General features: G+C 47.7%; 1 protein-coding gene across 2 annotated transcripts; it reads left to right on the forward strand.

The window, feature by feature from the left end:
- Nucleotides 1-367: 367 nt before the first annotated feature.
- On the forward strand, nucleotides 368-12,536 carry LOC103525783 (cytochrome P450 4B1). Of its 2 annotated transcripts, none has more exons than XM_030455479.1 (12): nucleotides 368-719; nucleotides 4,326-4,470; nucleotides 5,110-5,154; nucleotides 5,687-5,814; nucleotides 7,383-7,507; nucleotides 7,625-7,776; nucleotides 8,371-8,477; nucleotides 8,940-9,130; nucleotides 9,702-9,835; nucleotides 10,471-10,498; nucleotides 11,029-11,111; nucleotides 11,810-11,937. In XM_030455479.1, exons 1-12 carry the CDS (start codon nucleotides 540-542, stop codon nucleotides 11,836-11,838), a joined length of 1,347 nt encoding a protein of 448 aa, XP_030311339.1. In that variant the 5' UTR covers nucleotides 368-539; the 3' UTR covers nucleotides 11,839-11,937. The 2 variants fall into 2 exon arrangements, with proteins under 2 accessions (XP_030311339.1, XP_008488977.1); XM_008490755.2 differs by having other exon boundaries at nucleotides 374-719; nucleotides 10,434-10,498; nucleotides 11,810-12,536.
- The last annotated feature ends 7,613 nt before the right edge of the window (nucleotides 12,537-20,149 follow it).

The raw sequence follows: 20,149 nt of genomic DNA on the forward strand, positions 1-20,149 counted from the left end.
AACATCCCGAGGCAGGACTGACCGCGCTCCCTGTAAAGGAGATGTCATCCCGGCCCTTTTTAAGATGCGGTTCAATATGATAACTCCCTCGGCAGAGCCGCAGGGATGCCGAGATGGATGGAGATAAGGGTGACACGGGAGGCAGGAATAGGTGATGAAGATGTCAGGGGGAGGAACCGGGCTATGCCTGGTGTCTCATTCAGACCCGACACATCAAGGAGCGGAGATGCTCGGCGTGCCGCCCTCCCCCGCAGGGTTTAGCCCCTCTTCCCAGCTCTCATCCCCGCCGGCCAAGGTGCAAGCGGGGCGGGACGGCAGGCAGCAGGTCCCAGCCCACCTTACAGGGAAGCGCTGCCTGTCCCCGGGCTCCGCACGATGCTGCCCTCCCAACAAGCGCTGCCGTGATTTGGCAGCCGCCCGGACTCTGAACCTGCCCCTCCGCCCTGCATTGGCTGGAGGAGGCCGGTGCCGGCCGGGGAGCGGTGATACCGGCCCCGCCTGAGCCACCGGCAGCATCGGGAGCTGCTTTGGCCGCGGAGATGAAGCTCCTCTGGCTGGGCGTGGATGTCTCCCGGGTGCTGCACTTAGCTGCTGTCTTCTGCCTGACCTGCGTGCTGCTGAAAGCCATCCAGCTCTACCACCGGCGACGGGAGCTGCTCCGAGCTCTGGCCGACTTCCCCGGCCACCCCACGCACTGGCTCTTCGGACACGTCCACGAGGTAGGGCGAGAGCCGGGGCTGTGGTGCTGGAATGGGGGGGAGCGGGGAGTAGGGGAAGGAGGGGCTGTGGAGAGGCTTCTTCCCAGGCAGCGGGGCGGGGAAGGGAATGATGCTGCTGGGATTCGTCCTTATGGTCCAGGAGAATGGCTTCTTCTGGTCCTCAGGGTACGGGGAAAAAGCATCCTTTTCTCAGCCATACGAACTCTGGCTGTGATGTCCAGAGAACAGTACAGAGGGTCTGCTGCAAAATGCACGGTGGAAAGAGGTGGTAGCTGGCTCGCAACTTAAAAAAGAGATTAATAGAACATGGCGTGGGCGAGGTCCTCCCCAGCTGTAGCGCTGCATTGGTGGCTGGAGGCAGAGTCTCCCTGCTCTGCCCCAGGGCAGGCTTTGCTGTCACCTCTCTGCTCCTGTGGAAGTCAGGTCATGGCCCTGTCCCCTCAAGGCTGTGCCGTACATTCTGCTCCAGAGGCACCTTGTCTCCCTTGCCAGCTTGTGTCGTCTTCACTGCCAGAGGAGCCAGAGGTAACATGGGTTATTTTGAGTCAGGGATAAACCACAAAACACATCCCAGGTATAGCAGCCAGCAGAGGGGGAACGGATCTTTGCAGATGCCTTAGAGTCATGGCTAACTAAGCCTGCAAGCATAAGCAAGCCCTGGGCTGGGCACTCATGGTGTGGATGACTATTCCTTGACTATTCCTCTTGCCCACAAAGGTCAGTATGGTTTCCACAACTCATCGGCAGCTTTGCCAAAAGTAACTGTGCAGCCTGATGTGAAAGGCTTTTCCGTGCATGCTAAAGTTTGCTTCAGATCTGCCTGTCCTCTCCTGGGCACTGCTGATGTCCTGCTCTGGCCAAATCTGTGGCACGTTAAATAACTAGAACCCTGAAAAGTAGCTGGGAAGTCTGGAGGAGACCTCCTAGGGCTCATCTCTGCTGTGGCAGCCCCAGTTTTTCTGTGCTGGACAGGACAGTCAGTCTTTTGGCACGGTAAGCACGAAGTGAGCCAGTTCAGAGATTTGTTAGGCTGCCAGTTAGACTTTAAAACTGCAGTTAAATAAAGTCTGTTTACCTGTTTGTCAGTAGTGACTCTTTATCCCATACTGAGACTTAACCATTTGTGCCATCACTCTTTCCCATCACGGGTAAGTTTTTCACAGCTTGACTTTTACCTCGGAGAGTATTTTTTTAAGAATTCCCATTTTGCAAATTTAATCATTTGCAGATTGAATGTTGCTGAATTCCTTGCAGCCCCACAGTTCATTGAGCCAGTGAGGAAACAGCCAATTCTCTGGGCACATGCGGAATACAAAGTCCTTAGGAGGACATCAGAGCTGTAGTCAGGGAGAGCACTGATTATTCTGTTGATTTAAAGTTATTGATTGCCTGTTTTGATTCAGGTCAGTTTAATATCTCAAATATATTTGTCATGCTTTGGGTCTTCTGGGAATACATCACTTTGTTTTAAAGCATTCTTAGGTATTAGTATCTGCTTATCCAAATCATTCCCTAGAAATTTTATTAGAATATCAAGAGGTTGTGTAGAGCTGTTCAGTCTTACTGCAGCAGCATGAATTAGTTCAAATCCAGAGTCCTTGCCCCAGAGGGACCTCCCAAGGCCAGCTGGTGGCTGATGGAGGGGAGCTGGGCAGACTCTGACCAAGCAGAGCACAACTTCCTCGGATTTCAGCTCCTGTTTCATTTGCTGCTGGTGTGTAGTCATTAAAAGTGCTTCTAAGCACCACTTCCCCGATGCTTTCAGTGCTGGATCCATTTCAAAACTTGCATTTCAGAGTGAGAGCAGTATATTGCCTTTCTTCCTTAGACCCCAGCAGGATTATACTTTCCAAGCCACCTCATTAGGAAGGAATAGAAACGATGGTCTTTCATGCAGAGCCTGGTAGCTGGAGCCCTGGTTAAGAAGCAGCAGCTTTCCATTCCTTTTCCTCCACAGTTAGCAGGACTTTACACCCTCTTCCTCAGGAGTTCTTGGCACAGCAGGTAGAGGTTACTCATCTTGGGGGTTACCTCGCCTCTCAAGTAAACCCATCCCACCCACTGGCAGTGCAGGGATGGTTCTTGATAGCACAAGTTGAGGGTAGCAGTCAAAAAAACCCAGGCTGGTTACAAAGGCTTTAGCACTTCTGCCAACAAGGCTTTCTCAGCACCTCCCAGTTACTTCTCTTTATGCTTTCTGTGATTTCCTGACAGGAGGAAGCAGAAGCATCAAAGGGAGTTTCACATGTTTGAGTATCACTCAGCTAAAGGCCCTGTGCCAAGCCCTGTCTCTGCTGGCATTGCCAAAGGGCTGTGTACTGGGGAGGGCTGCCTCCTTTTACCCCCCAAAATTGATCCCTGCAACCAGAGAAATTGATTTAAGTCTCTTTAAGTCCAGACAGCCTGTGCAGGCCCCTTGGCAGCTGCCCCATGGCTCCTAAGCATCCTTTCTGAGAGAAGCCTGACAGGATGGATTATTTGAATACGAGCCATCTCCTGGGTTGAGAAGCAGCAGCCAATCCCAAATCACAGCTGAGCTTGCTCAACACCAAAGCAACTGAGCAAATATTCACTTGACTCAGGATGACTCTGTGGCTGCTTTCTGCATCAGTATGCAGATATAATTAAACTTCAAGCTTCAAGTCAAGGCAGCAGCTATGTCAGCTCACCAGGTTCCTTCCATTTGAAATCCTTGCATAGTGTGTCAGAGTAGTTTCTCTTAAAAGAAATGAGAATTCTTACAGTTTTGTCTGTGTGATCTTTTTTTTTTTTCCTCTGCCTGTGACTTTGGATCTTTCCATTGATCTTTCCATTTGTTCTTTGGCTATTGCCTGTTTAATACACAACAACACCAGCTGTAACAGCAACAAAACAGTGATCCCTCTGAAAATTGAACCTGCCAGTGCTGCAGAAACCAACGTGGTGCTCATGTCACTGCTCAGTGTGCAGCTTCCAAGCACCTTTCTAAGAGCACCAGCCCTTCATTGCCTATTCAGTTCAGTTCTTGGAAATCAATGAAATCTTAAGGTTATTAACCACTCTCCTCTCCTCTGGACACTCCATTGGTAAATTTGGACTAATTCTGTTGAATTTTACCAGGACACCAGCCTTCCTTCCCCAAGTTTCCTGGTCAGGAGGCATTGTTGCACCAGGATAGACTCAGCAATGATGCTGTTGGCTGCCATAAAAGTACTGCTGTATTTTCTTGTGACTGCAGGCTGACTTTTCAGCCATGTACAAATGAGAATGTATTTGCATGCCACAAAATGCTGATGCTGCCTGGCTCAAATCTGAGTCATCATTGGGGTGACCATGGGAAAAGAGCAGATAATGTGTGTGCACTGATAGGCACCACCACTGTCCCTAAGGATATTCTCCACGGTTTCAGTCCATTGATAAGGAATAATTATTTTATATGAGGTTAAAAATAGCAAGCATTTCTACTTCTCATGCTCTGCAAACCCAGAGGGACAGCACCTTAAGTTTGTGATTACCTGAACTGGTGATTCAGAAGGATCTTGAGCTTTTCAAGAAAGCAGTGTGAGATATTATTGTTTTTCTCTGAATCTAAGTATTCTTTCTCTTCTTTATTTCCCACAACTACAGTTTCTCAAAGAGGAAGAGGTACTGGACAAGGTGGAGATCTGGGCTCAGAAGTACCAAATTGCTCACCCTCTCTGGTTTGGGAGTTTCTCAGCATTCCTGGTTATCACTGATCCTGACTATGCCAAGACTGTGCTGACCAGAGGAGGTGAGGAGATGCTGCCTTCAGCTGGGGAAGAACAACCACAGTACAGATTTCTCATGACAGCTCAAAAATTCTCAGCAAGACAAGGTTTCACAGAGAGGTAGTCTTGCAGAAATAACCTGAAGACATGGAGAGATATCCCTCCTTCATGCCATGGCCTTGGTGCTTCAGGTGCAGGGCTGCAGGGGTGACCAAGGGCCCTCTAAATCTGGCAAATTAAACTTCTTCAAGTGCTCCTTGAGAAGTTATCCTCTTAGTGCTGGACCCCACCAAGGAGAAGGCAGCTGCAAGCTTTTTTCTCAGCTGAGACCCCTGGCTCCTCCTATGGAGCTTTAGTGCATCCAGAAAGATGCTAAACAGTGGTATCTGGGAGGGTTAATAATTTATCACACAGCACAGACTTTGGACTACAAATATTCTTGTTTATTACAGTCTAGGCGTCTGCTTTTGAATGTGTTTCTTCCATCTGGGGCAAACAATGTTGTTTTGTTGTGAAATACTGATGAATTCTGCAGGGATGCTACTGATTCTGCCTCCTACCTAACCAAAAGTGAGAGCCCAGAGGGATCTTTCATGTGAAAACCAGTGGGCTGATTATACTGAAACATTTATCATTTTATTTTCTCAATGATTTTTTTACAGATCCTAAGGATAATATCAGCTATAAACACCTTGTCCCATGGATTGGTATGTATTCCCAGGCTTTGATTCCCAGGAATAATTCTGAAGTTAGTCAATAACTATGATATATGACTTAAGAACAAGCATTGTGCTGGCTCCTCAATGGGGTTACAGCTGAGAGCTTCCTGAAATTGTTACATTTTTTGAAAAAGGTACTAAATAATGCTATTTTTTGTGATTCAAGGAAAGAAAGTTCAGATGCATATGTACAAATGAGAACCAATTACATGGCCATAGGTAGCAAAGGGTGGTGGTGATGGGAGAAGCTCAGATTCAGTGGGGGACAGGTGACAAATGCATCTGCTGATGTAAACTTCTCCACCAGCTTTGGTGTTTCTTTTTGGAGGCAGCACTTTGTCACTTCAGTGAGCAGGGCTCTGTTCATCCTTGGGAATCCTTGATCTGAGGGCAAGGTTTGCAAATAGTCCCCTATAGCAGCTCAGACAGCAGATTAACTCATGCTCCTTGCAGGCAGAGACTGTGTCCACAGGTGACCCTGCTTGTGCCCAGCAAACAGTGCCTTGCCTTGTTTCCCCAGGGAGAGGATTGCTGATCTTACATGGGCCAAAATGGCACCAACATCGAAAACTCCTGACTCCAGGGTTTCATTATGATGTCTTGAAACCATACGTGGCCCTGATGGCAGAGTCCATCAACGTGATGCTGGTAAGACTCATGTCTCATGCTCCTCTTTCTGCCCTGTTTTCTCTCGTCTCTCGTCTCTCGTCTCTCGTCTCCTCTCCTCTCCTCTCCTCCCCTCCTGACTGGTTAGTAGGTAAATGCTGAATCAGAGTTTTCCCTGGTAGTTGTAAGGACAAGCTGTGACCTGGTGGCTTTCTGAGTCACCACAAATCCATGCCCATGAGCTGGAGGGAGTGAGCAGGTTGAGCCTTCCTGCAGTGACTGTGTCTCTGGTACTGCTATGGGCTCTGTGGCTAAGGTTTGAGGACTGGTGTTACTGCCATTCCCAAACTAAACTGCTCATAATCTCAATCCCAAATGCAACTTCTTACAAGATCCTTTTCTTTTTTTTTTTTTTTCTTTTAACAAATAACTGAGGCAAATGAAAGTTCATGATAAATCCCAAAAGTATAAAGGTCGGAGCAAGATCTATACTATGACCTGAGGTTAAAGTGTATCAATTGCTGTCAATATACCCACGTCTGGATTGCAATCCCTGTTTTACCTAATACACAGTGAAACTGCACTGTTCTTCCATCCATTGGTGTTGGGCATGATGGAAACCAAAGTGAGTGACACCAGGCTTTGTGCACGGGGACCATCAGGAGTCTGGGTGCTGGTTCTATTCCTTCTTTGCTTCCCTCCATCCAACCTCTCCAGCAATTTCACATGGATCCTGGGCGTCCTCCCTCCCACTGGCCCAGGGAGCAGCCAGGATCTGGGGGCTAGACAGCCAGAAGAGCCTTTGTGATGCACACAACTGTCTGGCAGTTCATAATTCCTTGCAGACAATGCAATGTGCCTATTATGGTAGCCCATGCCACCAGGTGGCAATCATTGCATGTGCTAAGGACATAAGCTTCTCTTTATAAGCCATGTTCCATGTTGTGGGAGCTCAGATGTGACAGTGTTCCTCCCTCTCTTCCCTTTCTCAGCTTTTGAGTCCACTGATTCCTTATGGCCATGAAGGGACAGAGGATTCAATATCATTTCATGTCTGCCAGGCAAGAGAGACCCTGTGTATAGTTTCTCAGGGATCCTCTATGTGAAGAGTTGAGCAAGAGCTCCTGTATCACATGCTGGAAAAACACAGTGGCAGAGAAATAATGTGGGATGGAAGAGAAATCTTGGTCAGATGTTTGCATCTTAGGCACCAAAGTTGTATATACTTCAGAACAGACTTGTTGAAGCCCAGTTCTGAATTACACTCCTCTTGTGTAGGAAACACACTGCACCCTAAGGAAGACTTGGGTGATACAGCCATCACCCAGCAATGTGCTTCATGGGCTTCTCCAGGATGCCCTTGCCCCAGGGTAGGGTGTACCATGGCTCACCACCACCACAATTTGAGAGCAGCAGCTGCCTGAGACAAATCTTGTAATAACCATCCTGCTCTTGGCTTCCCATCTCAAGGATTTTATGGCAGCTAAGAGATCCTCTTCTTTTTTCCATTTCTCTGGCTTGTGAGCTGAGCACTCATTTAACCAGAGGGTGACTGCAGATCGTGCAGAACTGTTCCTTGCGTCCTCATTTCTGTCTCCTTTGCACCCTAGGATAAATGGGAAGAGCTGACCAAAGATGGGAAACCAGTGGAGCTCTTTGAGCATGTCAGCTTGATGACTCTTGATAACATCATGAAATGTGCCTTCAGTTGTCACAGCAACTGCCAGACCGACAGGTCAGTGCTGGCTTCCCAAAACCCTGGCAGAAAGTTTGCAGCTCAGAAGGGAAACAGCCAAATTGCTTTTTATGATGCTCCCAAATTTACAAACTTCCATTGTTTTCCCTCTTCCAGGAACAACACCTACATCCAGGCTGTCTATGAGCTATGCCACATGGTGCACCAGCGACTCCGCATCTTCCCCTACCATAATGACATCATTTACTGGCTCAGCCCCCATGGATATCGGTTCAGGAAGGTCTGCCAGCTTGCTCATGACCACACAGGTATTCCCAGCCTTCATTCTCTTCCATAGTTTTCAAACAGGATGAGTGATGGCTGACCAGAGGCAGCTGAATTACCTCCTTGCCCATGCAGTGATTCTGTTGCGACCTGGAGCTGGGATCCAAGCAGAGCATGGGGCATGGGTTGGAGCAGCGGTTTGATCTAGGCATAAAGTGAGGGGGTCTGACAGCTCCTGGGTTATTAAACTGAGCTAATGGAGGAATTCCCCTCTGGGAACGCTCTGTTAAATGACCACAGACTGCTGTGACAAGGGGTGGATGCTGCAGGCAACACCCATGCAAGGAATGATTTTTTCTTTCCTGGCCAGGCATGATTTTGATGCAGGAGGAAGTTGGTAAAGCAAGCTGGAGAGTCTGTGGTGGGCAAAGAAGTGTGCAGGAAAGTGTGGCAGTGTGCACAATGTTTGTTGCTGTGCTGCTGGAAAAGTCAAACTACCTGGGATGCAGGAGCCACATGTAAAATGCATCTTGGACTGAGCTGTGCTCATCACCCTGGTTGAGCTTTGTATTTTAAGGGCGATTTTTCAGCTCAGCTTCTCCTTTCCCTGTTGAACCTTTAACTCTTTCTTTCCCAAGACAAGGTGATCCGTGAGCGAAAGGAATCCCTTAAAGATGAACGAGAATTTGAAAAGATCCAGAAGAAAAGACATTTGGACTTCCTGGACATTCTGCTGTGTGCCAAAGTGAGTGATGAGGAGTGGGTGTGTAGCAGGACAGCAGCGTACAAATGCCAGTCAGTCTTTGCAGGGCTGCCACAAACCACCAGAGACCCTCAGGAATTCACATAAAATAGATTCACTCAGTCCTGCCCAGCTGAGGAGCACCAAGGTGATCCAGTTTTCCATCAATTAAACATTGGTAGCATCTTCTGGGGAGTACAATACACAGAGGGACTTCATAGACCTGTTGGTTTAGTGGGGTGGGTACGTAAAGGAAAAGGGGCCCTGAATTCAGTCTAAGCAGAGATATTTATCCATGGGGCATCACCACCTCCTTTGCAATAGCTGAAAAAATATAATGGAATATTATATTATATATAGATATATATATGCACCACTATAGTATACATAATCAATAGTATATCTATTATCTGTATATATTATTTTTATACACATGGGCCACTGACAGTGTCTCTGGACTGTTAGGATGAGAATGGAGCTGGACTGTCTGATGAGGACCTGCGTGCTGAGGTGGACACATTCATGTTTGAGGGCCATGATACAACAGCCAGTGGGATCTCCTGGCTCTTCTACTGCCTGGCCTCACACCCTGAGCACCAGGCACGGTGCCGGGAGGAGATCCAGGGGATCCTGGGGAACCGGGAGACAATTCAGTGGTAAGGTTGCATGGTTGCTCAGCTGGTAACTTTTTTCCCATTGGTGCCATTTCTAAGTGAGCAAAGTCTTCCAGGTTTGGAAGTTGGGGTGCTAAAGGTTGCTGTGTGCACAGGGACTTCCTAGGATGGAGCACATACTGCATCTTTCAGCTAAATTTGCCTCTCTACCGTTCAGGGCTTGTATTACCAGGACAAACCCAAGAAAAACCACCCCAGATCAGGACAGACATCCTGGATGCCATGCCAAGAGCTCTTGCTCTTTGCTCTCTCCTGTTTTCTCACCACAGGACATTGTAGTCACAGCTTTTTACCTTTCTCTGTCACTTGCCACCAGAGCTTGTTCAGAGTTTGTTAAGGTTGTTCAGAGGTTGTTAAGGTTGTTCAGAGGTTGTTCAGAGGTGTCCTGGGGTCCTCAGCTTGCAGCAGCCCGTGCTTGGATGTCGCAGGTCCCTTCATGTGCCTCATCTGTTGTGAGGGGGTCTGCCGAGGGGGCTAATGGCCGTGGGGCAAGAGGTCTCCTGGCGAAGGGTAAGGGGGGGAGCAGGAGCTCAGCCTGTCTCTGTCCTGGCAGGGAGGACCTGGGCAAGATGTCATACAGCACCATGTGCATCAGGGAGAGCCTTCGCCTTTACCCACCCGTGCCTGGTGTGTCCCGGCAGCTCAGCAAAGCCATCACCTTCCCTGATGGACGCACGTTGCCAGAAGGTCTGTAAATCCCATTCCTGCTTCCACAGATTGTGTTCTTGGATGTAACCAGCATCTGAGTTGCCTGCTGCAGAGCCAAGGTGACAGCCCTGCCTCTGTCAGCTGCTCCTTGCCAGCACAGACCATCAGGTGGGACTGTGCAGATGTTGGCATCCCAGTGATAGGCTGGGGCTGTGGGCTTGAACAGCCACATCCCTGTGACATCCTTCCTGCCACCATCACTGCAGGACAGCTGTGCCTGTGCCAGAAGCCTCTTCTCTTCCTGGCCAAGTGCAAGCTCATGGTTCACCCAAAGCTGCAGATCCAGGGGGAGAGGGACTGGCTCCATTCCAAGTTCCATCATGGGAATTGCCCTGTGCTTCTCCTATCCTTCTCTGATTTGACACACAAGTGGGCGGTGTTGGTGGAGGGACAATGTGCCACAGGTGCTGATGCCTTCCTCATTTCCACTGTTTGTCTGCTTGCAACTAAACAAATGGAAAATGTTCAGTTTTCTCTGAAGCCTCAGGTTCCCAGGTGACAAACAAGACCATGATAATTTAGACATTTTCTTTAGTTTCTTTGTCACTGAGCCCTTTTCTTCTCAATTACTTGACAGGCAGCGTCGCTGCAGTAAGCATTTATCTCATTCACAGAAACCCTGCAGTATGGAAAGACCCTTTGGTGAGTTTTCTTTTGTCCTTCTAATTATTTCTCCCATTTATTCTGCACCTTCAATGTCCCCTTCATCTGTTGGCAGTAGAGCAGAGACCCCCCCATGCCTCTGATCATCTTTTCCCATTGGAATCACACTGAGTGACCTCCTCATGTTAGTCTCAGCTAGCTGGGGTGAAGGGGGGTCAGACAGCAGTGTTAGGGCTGGGTGATGCCCAAATAGTAAAGCAAAGTGCTCTGAAGAGATTGTTGTATTAACAGGATAAAAAAAGATTTTTTGTCTAAGCCTAAAGGAAGAGAATTGAATCCAGGCTCTCTGGTTTTTGTCAAATCTCTGCCTGGTTTATCTTGGCAACACCATTGCCAGGCTCAGTGGAAAAGAAGAGAGTCTAGTGCTTGAGTTTGAGTCTATCTCAGAATGAATTTCTCTCCAATGGGGTTATTCAGAAATGATGGGATGTCACATTTCTGAAGATGCCTGTCAGCATTGTATTCCTTAAATAATCTGCTCCTTTTTGCTGTGTATTATTCATATCCAGGTGTTTGACCCTTTGCGGTTTTCCCCAGAGAACGTGTCTGGCAGACATTCTCATGCCTTTCTGCCTTTTTCTGCTGGAACAAGGTAGTGTATAGAATGCTGAAGTAGTAGTGGGGAGACAAAACTTGTCCCTGTAAACTGCACAACCCCCACAGCGTGTGCTGCTGTTGCAGTTGCTACCAGAGAAGCACTCACAGAGCCCTTTCAGAGACTGAAGTCTGCGGCGTTAAACAGTTCACAAGCATGTAAAGAGTGCTCTGCAGAGTGGTTCTGACACCAGCAGGCAAAATGGGAAGGAAACATAGCCAGGCCTCTCCTAGGGACAGGGAATTGTGTCCCAAAGCTGTGGAGCATCCTGCTGGCATTGTGCAGGGAGCCTGCAAGCATCCTGGGCTCATCTCCTTGATGCAGAGACCCCATCCCACCCACCTGCCCTTGGATTCCCCCTTCTCTCCTTCTCCAAATCCTTCCCTTTTGCCCTGTGCCCACCCTGCCAAGGCAAACACATTGTAGACCCTCCTACTTGGAGACCCACAGCCTTGGCTTCTCCATCTTCCCTCCCTCTCTGTTCCCAGTGAATAACACATCCAGGAGCTCCCGATGCTTCCACAGCTTCCCTCAACCCATGCCCCTGCTTTTGCTGCCCAGAACACTGCCTAGGGCCTGCAGAGCTGCAGAGGGAAAGGGTTGTGTGAGGCTATGAGAGGGCTGGGATCCAGCCACTGGGGTTTTCTGTGCCCAGCACTGAGATGGGGTGACTGAGCTGCTCTGTCTTCCCCCAGGAACTGCATCGGGCAGCAGTTTGCCATGAACGAGATGAAGGTGGCACTGGCCTTGACCCTGCTCCGCTTCGAGCTCTCTCCTGACCCTGCCAAACCTCCCTCCAAAATACCTCGGATCATCCTTCGCTCCAAAAATGGGATTCACCTGTACCTAAAGAAAATCCACTGATGCTGGAAAGTGTTTTGCCTTAGCTGGAGGTAGCAACCCAGCTGATAACAGGACAGCGTTTCTCTGGGACAGAAGGTGCAGGTCAGAATTTGGAGATGAGGATTCCTGGTTTCTGTGCTTCTTCCACAGGCTGAAAGCACTGTTCAGCCTAGGTAGATTTGTCACCATCTGCTCGTGGAGTCTTGATCTTGGAGCACCCAGGCATGACCATGCCCCTTTGCTGGCTGTCCCCTTGCCCTGCCCTAAAGGCTGGCCTGGCTTGGGAAGGTCTGCAGGTCCCAGTAACCAAATCCTTACCTCCTTACCAAATCCTGCCTTGACACTCACATTCTGGCCAAATCTGTGACCATTTTCAGCCCTGCTCCACTATCAGCACCTTCCTCAGTGCCTAGAGGTCTGCCCTCTCTCCTGCAGTGGTCACAGCCCAGGGCAGACCTCTGTCTCACACTCAGTGTGTCTCTGTCTTGTTAAAGCACTGATTTCAGTTTGGACTCTGAAGTTTTGCCTAAACTGAAAGATAATTCTGTAACTTTTGTGTTAATAAATAAAAAATTATTCCTGTAACAGGAAGTTTTATTTTTTTCCTAAGCTGATAAAGCTCTGAGAGTCGTATGCTTGAGGTATGCTGGAGAACAGTAGCCAGGTGTCCTCTGCCTCTGTGGAAATCATTATGGGGAGAGAAAGTGTCAAATTGGGAAATATCAAATACTGCTGTTGCAATTAGCATTGCAGCCAGGTCAGCTGGGATTCTGGCATTGTGAGCAGGCTGCTGTGTGGTAAGAAAGCAGCTGACTTCACACAGCTCTCACCTGCAGAGATAAGGCAGGCAGAAAGCAGCAGGGGTAAAGCAAGAGGACCTTTTTGTGGGGTACACTGTGCCATGCTATCAACATCAGTGAGCCCCATTGATGGAAGGTTGTATCACCTAGAAGGTTTTGTCCAATTTTTAGTTTTAAATACAGAAAGGGGGCCTGCAGTAAATAACACTGATGACACAAACAGCTCGTGTCACCCCCCACTCTGTGTGTTACCAGCCAAATATCTCACCAGAGGTCTCAGAACAGCTGTAATTGAGAAGCTGCAAAAAATGGGCAAGTGTATCGTGCAAAGAGGGCTGTTATGCACCTCCTCAGTCACATCACCTGTATGTCCTCTACGCACAGCTGCCACCAAGCCCCTCCTGTGTCCTCTCCACATCCCTCTGTACCAGCATATCCATCTACTGCCACTAGAACCTTTCTTCTGTAGGGTGTTTGCTTAGCTGAGTGGCCTCAAGGAGGCACATACATCTTCCCCTCTTACCTCCCTACCTCATGGTACTCCAGGCACCCAAGCCCCAGATCAGTTTCTTCTCTGAGCAAAACCTCCAGGCTGTCATGAAGCAACTGCTGTGATTTAGTAATATCCCACTTCAGAAGAAATGGTGAAAGAAATCACTTGGGTGCCTGGGTAACACAAAAGACACGACTGCATCATCCAGCTTCACCCTGAACTCAGTTACAACTTCGTTAAGTCCTGGTACCCCCAAAATACCACAAGATCATCAGCCTGCCATGAATTTGCATCCATGTCTTGTGAGAAGAAAATCTTGGGTCATCCCATGTGCTGGAGGTAAGGGAAAGCAGTGATTTATCTCCTGATGAGGCTCTGGTCCAGGAGGAGAGCAGTAAATAGACCTGGCTCAAAGTTGCTCAGTCACAGCCTCTGGTGATATGGCAAGTAGTAAACTGATAAGAGAATCTCTTCAGTTATACTCAGCCATATTTCAAGGTCACTGGGCAAAAGCTCACTGGGTAAAAGCTGCAAACTCACATTACCTCAGATACAAACCCAGGGGTGTTCCAGCTGCAGCAGCTGAGCAGCTACATGGCAGGGGTGATGCCAGACTCACAGTGGTGCTTGTCCACTGAACAGACCCAGTGTGGAGGAGCTCAGCCCAGCAGAACCATGCAGAGATGTCACAGTGACAGCAGGGGAGCTGGGCATGAAGCACTGATGGAAATGGCTCTGTTTGAAAGCACTAGAAGGAACAACAGAAAGCAAAGATTGCACAAATGGCCAGTGTCAATGACCAAGGACACAAGTGACAGCAGTAAAACTGGTCAGTGTTGGAGGAAACATTTTTTACATGAAGGGAGGTGGCCAGGACACTGTGCCCAGGACACAGTGCAGGTGTCTCAGCAGCCTCAGACCTGTGCTGTGATGGGAGGAGGACGGAGCAAGGTTTCATTGTCACTCCTCTCCCTGCCTTTCATGAACAGTAACCCCTTAATTTATCATTTCAAGTGAGATCTGAGATAGATTTCCACCATGTAAAGTAAACCAGTACAGAATCTCCAGAAAAGACAAGGTGCCAATCAAGCCCCTTCCCTCTCTGCTCCTGTGCTGAGACCTGAAGCATTTTGTGATCAGAGCCAGAGGCTGAATGAACAAATCTGGCTGCAAATGAAGCCACCCTTGGGCTGTGGCTCACCAGAAACTCCTTTTGCTCCTTATGCCCGTGGAGAATGTACCCACAGGAACTATTTTGCAGGGCTATGGAAATGCACAACACATCCCACCAGAAGGAAAAGGAGCCAATGAAAAGTGCATTTTAAAATTCACATTTGAAGTTTGCAGAGGGCAGAGGACTTGAAGCTAAAGAAAGGCTTATTGGCACAAGATGTCTGGGTTCAGTGCCTAAGTTGGATGTGCAGAGCACAAGACAACGAGGTGAGAGGACAACGTGTCACTATTATCATCACCTTGTGAAAGCAGGTAGGAGAACATCTGCATCCTCAGCACTGGGACCTGTTGGCAGTGCTGGAAGCATCCTCCAGCCTCATCCCTCCTGCACTCACCTTCCTGAGTCCACCCTGCTTATTGGGAGCACTGCCTCTGCCTGGCAAGGAGATGCAGGAAGATAAGAGTATTTTTTAGGGTGAAGGACTTGTAAGTATGTGGTATATAGTTGATAATTTTAAAAATCAATAATTTAAAAATAGCTAATAGCAATAAATAAATAATAATTTTAAAATAAAGCTTACTGCAACTTGTCATGAAGGACCATGAGTGGAACTTGGAAGGGTGGGGAGCTCAGGGCCAGCCCCCATTCCTTTTCTGGTCTGGGTGGATAATCAGGGATTTCAGAATATGGCATATTAATTTATACACTATACTTTCATGCCAAAAAAAGCATATGAAAAAACAAACATCAGATCAGATATTTGTTCAGTCTAACCCAATTTTTATTTTCTGGACTCAAAATCAGAAGATATTCAAAATACCATTTCTGTTTCAGACTTCTCCTTCATTTACAAACCAGCACTTTTCAGAGGTAAAGTCTCCATGGAAAAAAAAAGTATTTACTGGAGAAAAAAATCAGAAACTTGTTGAACCCAATATTATAATCTGAACGATGATGCTACACCCTTACTTTGTAATGCATTCTATTAAAAAAAAAAAAAACCAAACCTGAACTTGTGATGAGAAATACATATATCTGCAAAATACTTTTAAACTTTTTCACAAAGGCAGCCCTTGTGTAATGGAAACTCAGCCTACAATCTTAGTAATAGCTCTCATTCATATAAAAAAGGAGCAGGACTCTAGAATGAAAATTAAGATTTCTTAGTAAATGTGCTTTTCCATCCTTACTTCCAACCCATCAGCAATGTTAATTTTCCACCTATCCTAGGAAATCTGAATCCCAGTTTAACTCATTTTTGCTTCTGAGTTAATCCGATTTTTTTTGGTTTAAAGCAGCTGGTCTCAGAGAAGCAGGAGCATGGGCAGAGCAGCAGAGCAAGGGCTTTGCAGGGGATGCTGCAGCCCAGGCAAACACCCCCAGGCTCCAGCTGCCTCTCCCCTCTTCGGACACAAGGTGCAGCTCTCGAGTTGAAATTGGTTGAAATCCTTTCAATGGAAACAATTGAAAAAATCCTTGCAATGGAGAGAGACAAGAGTATGCTTATTAAACAGCAAAATCTTATAAAACTACGAGAAGCTGCAAGTGCTTTGGAGGGCAGTATTTGGATTCAAAATTATCTTGATAAATTGAAAAACTCCTGAAGTGAATAGGATGGGAGTCCATAAACATGGGCACAAAGCACAAGAGCAGGCACAGATGCTCCACAAAACCAAGAGGGAAAGTGCTTGACAGACAGCAATCTCTCTGAAAGGTATTTTGTAGATATAGAGGCTCACAAAGATAATGAGAAGCAGTAATACCCTGCTGTTGTAGTTAAAGAACATGGACACACATGGAAAGAACCACACATGGATACACAGATAAATATATTTCTCAAAAATTTTTCATTTGCATCTCCTTTCAATAGATGAAATGAGACAGTGTCCTTCAACCCTTTTTGGAGATTTAAGTATAAAAGCAACTGCATTTACTCTAAAAGGTACCTTGCCTACCTATACTAAAGTTTAAAATGAGAAAATTTTTAATCAAAATAGCTGAGATCACTAGGAGCAGATGACATGCAACTCTATATTAGATTCAATTTTCTTTTAAAATAAGATTTGAAAAAAAATTCCGTCTAAGAAAAGACTGGATGAACCTTGGCATGCAGATGTGAAAGATTAAAGCAAGAACATCTGATGAGCAAGAGCATAATGCTGAAATCATGGTGTGCCCACTGAAAGGGATTGGGTGAAAGGGGATGAAAATAGGAGACCTTGGCAAAAAAAGTCTTCATATAAGTAAATGGCAGCTGCTAAATGGCATTTAGGAAGATGCAAATCACACAAAGTGCTTCCTAAGGTATCTTAAACCTTGGTATAGGTTTCCTTGTGTATCTGCATTTTCAGAGATCATAGAATCATAGAATTGGCTGGGTTGGAAGGGACCTCAGAGATCATTGAGTCCAACCCTTGAACCACCGTTGCGGTTGCTAGACCATGGCACTGAGTGCCACATCCAGTCTCTTTTTAAATATCTCCAGGGACAGAGAATCCACTACTTCCCTGGGCAGCCCATTCCAATGTCTGATCACCCTCTCCATAAAGAAATTCTTTCTAATATCTAACCTAAACTTCCCCTGGCACAACTTAAGACCATGCCCTCTTGTCTTGTTGAAAGTCGTCTGGGAAAAGAGACCAACGCCCACCTGGCTCCAACCTCCTTTCAGGGAGTTGTAGAGAGTAATGAGGTCTCCTCTGAGCCTCCTCTTCTCCAGACTGAACACCCCCAGCTCCCTCAGCCTCTCCTCATAGGGTCTGTGCTCGAGTCCCTTCACCAGCCTGGTTGCCCTCCTTTGGACCCGCTCCAGGACCTCAATCTCCTTCCTAAACTGAGGGGCCCAGAACTGGACACAGTACTCGAGGTGTGGCCTCACCAGCGCTGAGTACAGGGGCAGAATCACTTCCTTGGACCTGCTGGCCACGCTGTTCCTGATACAGGCCAGGATGCCATTGGCCTTCTTGGCCACCTGGGCACACTGCTGGCTCATGTTCAGCTTTCTGGCAATCCAGACTCCCAGGTCCCTTTCTGCCCGGCTGCTCTCAGCCACTCTGTCCCCAGCCTGAAGCGCTGCATGGGGTTGTTGTGGCCAAAGTGCAGGACCAGGCACTCATCCAGTTGGAATCAGCCCAACTCTCCAGTCTGTCCAGGTCCCTCTGCAGAGCCCTCCTGCCTTCCAGCTGATCCACACTCCCCCCCAGCTTAGTGTCGACTGCAAATTTGCTGATGATGGACTCAATCCCCTCATCTAAATCATCAATAAAGATATTAAACAGAACTGGGCCCAACACTGATCCCTGGGGGACACCACTAGTGACCGGTTGCCAACTGGATGCAGCCCCGTTCAGCACCACTCTCTGGGCCCGGCCCTCCAGCCAGTTCCTATCCCAGCACAGGGTGCTCCTGTCCAAGCTGTGGGCTGACAGCTTTTTCAGGAGGATGCTGCGGGAGACGGTGTCAAAGGCTTTGCTGAAGTCCAGGTAGACCACATCCACAGCCCTCCCCTCATCCACCAGTCGGGTCACCAGGTCACCATTTTTGCTGCATAATCCAAAAGCCTAAAGAAGGCAATGAATGTGGTCTAAGGCTACAGCAGGGTACCTCCTGTCTGGGTTTTGGGAGCAGACTGAATCAGGAGGATCCCAGTTGGATCATCTGATATGTGAATGGTCCTGGCACAGGGACTGAACAGCCAGGCTGCTCCTGCCTTCCCCCTGCTCAGCCACTGTCCCTCTCTTGACTTTTAGGATTCACTAAAAATCTCCCTCTCCGTATCTGATGAGGAAAAGGAAATGTGTTCTGCAGCATTCCCAGCCTCCTCTCTGCATTGTGCCAGAGGCTTCTTGGCACAGGAAGGGGGCAGGTTCTGCTTTCCCCTGCTGTTGTATTCCCAAACCAAACATCAGACATCCACATAAAGCTCTCCCTGGTGCTAACACCCTCTGAGGCCAGGAGCCAAAGTCATAGCCTTCTAAATAATGCCATGCATGGCAGCCCAGCTCCCAGGTGGGGCAGCCCTGCACTGCAAGCCAGCCCGTGTCCTACATCCTACATCTTGCATCATCCCACATCCTGCATCACCCCACATCTTCCATGCCTGCTCTGCTTTTGAACTGAAGAGCTGGGCTGAGGCTGCAACAGGGCTTCTGGAGCAGCTGTGTTCCAGTGCCAGAAGGAGCTACATCTTTGTGGAATTTAATTTCAGAGAGCACCTTTCCCCCAAATTACCTTTCCCCTTCTAGATATTAGAGACATGGTAGTAATGAAAAGATAATCCAGTCACATGGGATGTGTAATGCAGGGCAATAAAGGCAATCAAGGACTAGGCACAGAAATGTTGCCTCATTCTTTAATTCTTTCCCTACTTTCTGCCGACAGGGTAATTGCAAAAATTATGAGCTGGCCTTGGTCTACCTGATTCAGACCTTCAGATAACTAATGTACCAAGAGTTCGTGAGAATGAGGATGCAACAGGATAAGCCTTTGTTTAGATTTGAACAGTCCTAGATTTTTCTCATTGCTACATCTTGGTCTTTCAATAACAACAAAACAAAGACACCATCTACTCACACAGTTATTCATTTCCCCACAGAGATTGTCATAAGAGCAGCATCTTCATACTGCCAGGGGATGTGGTCCCCACACAGGACTCATGCTGCCCTCTGAGCAAACCCATCATCAGATGGCACCAGCAATTTCCATTTAAACTGCACCAGGACTTTACACTGGAAACAGCCCGTAAATTAATTAAAGAAGTATTGCAACATATTTGTTAGCCAGATGCCAGAAGCCAGATGCTTCCAGATAGGAATTCATCCTTAAGACATGTGTGGTCAGATGGGATCCAGGCAGCTCACACACCCTGCAGCACTTGCTGAGTTCTAGTTGGGATTTCCTTGTACAGACTGTGTGTGGAAGCTTGAAATACTGGTTGGGTTTTTTTGTTTGGTTTGTTTTGGTTTTCTTTTGGCATTCCAGCTACATTTCATCTGTCAGCACCAAGCGCTGCAGGAACACACAGGGACAGATGGACCAGGACTCTCCTTCCTATCTGAACAAACAGAGGCTCATTCAGGAAAGCAGCTGCTGCAAGGTCACACTCCAGGGCAAAGTACCAATTTGCTTCCAAAATTTCACCTGCCCAGCAAACCAGTTCTTCTGCAATGAATGCCAACAGTATGAGTTAAATCAATGAGGAAAATCCTCTCCTTCTTCTGTTTAGGTGTCTAAATTCAGTGGAGAGACACCCGAGACCCTGAAAGCACCTTCCACAGCCTGATGTGTCCCTGGCAGTGGTACAGGATGGGGATTCTTCAGGGCAACATTTTTTTTGGTAATATTTATGTCCTGACCTGTGGTGGCATACACTGCCATCATGTGGACATCCACAGCATGGAGCCAACTGTGCAGGGACACTTAGCAAATACTCGATGACCTTCTAAGTGGCCTTTACAACCCCTCTGTAGTTTTGCCAGCCTCAGATATCCCGGAGGTCAAGCCAAGGCTCTGTTCACCCTGTCAAACTCCCCAGACATCTCTGGCTCACAGGAGAATCCTGTAGCTGCTTTTTGATGCTGAGATATTCTTCCCCAGGCTCTGTACTTCATTCAGTATGTCTGGGAGTAGCAGAGCTGTAGCATCTCCTGGTGCTCAGACTGTTTCTGACCCTGTCCCAGTCCCTTACAATGATCAGACCAGAGCTGTCTCCATTCACTTGTCACCA

Source organism: Calypte anna, chromosome 8, assembly GCF_003957555.1.
Source record: "Calypte anna isolate BGI_N300 chromosome 8, bCalAnn1_v1.p, whole genome shotgun sequence".
NCBI lineage: Eukaryota > Metazoa > Chordata > Aves > Apodiformes > Trochilidae > Calypte > Calypte anna.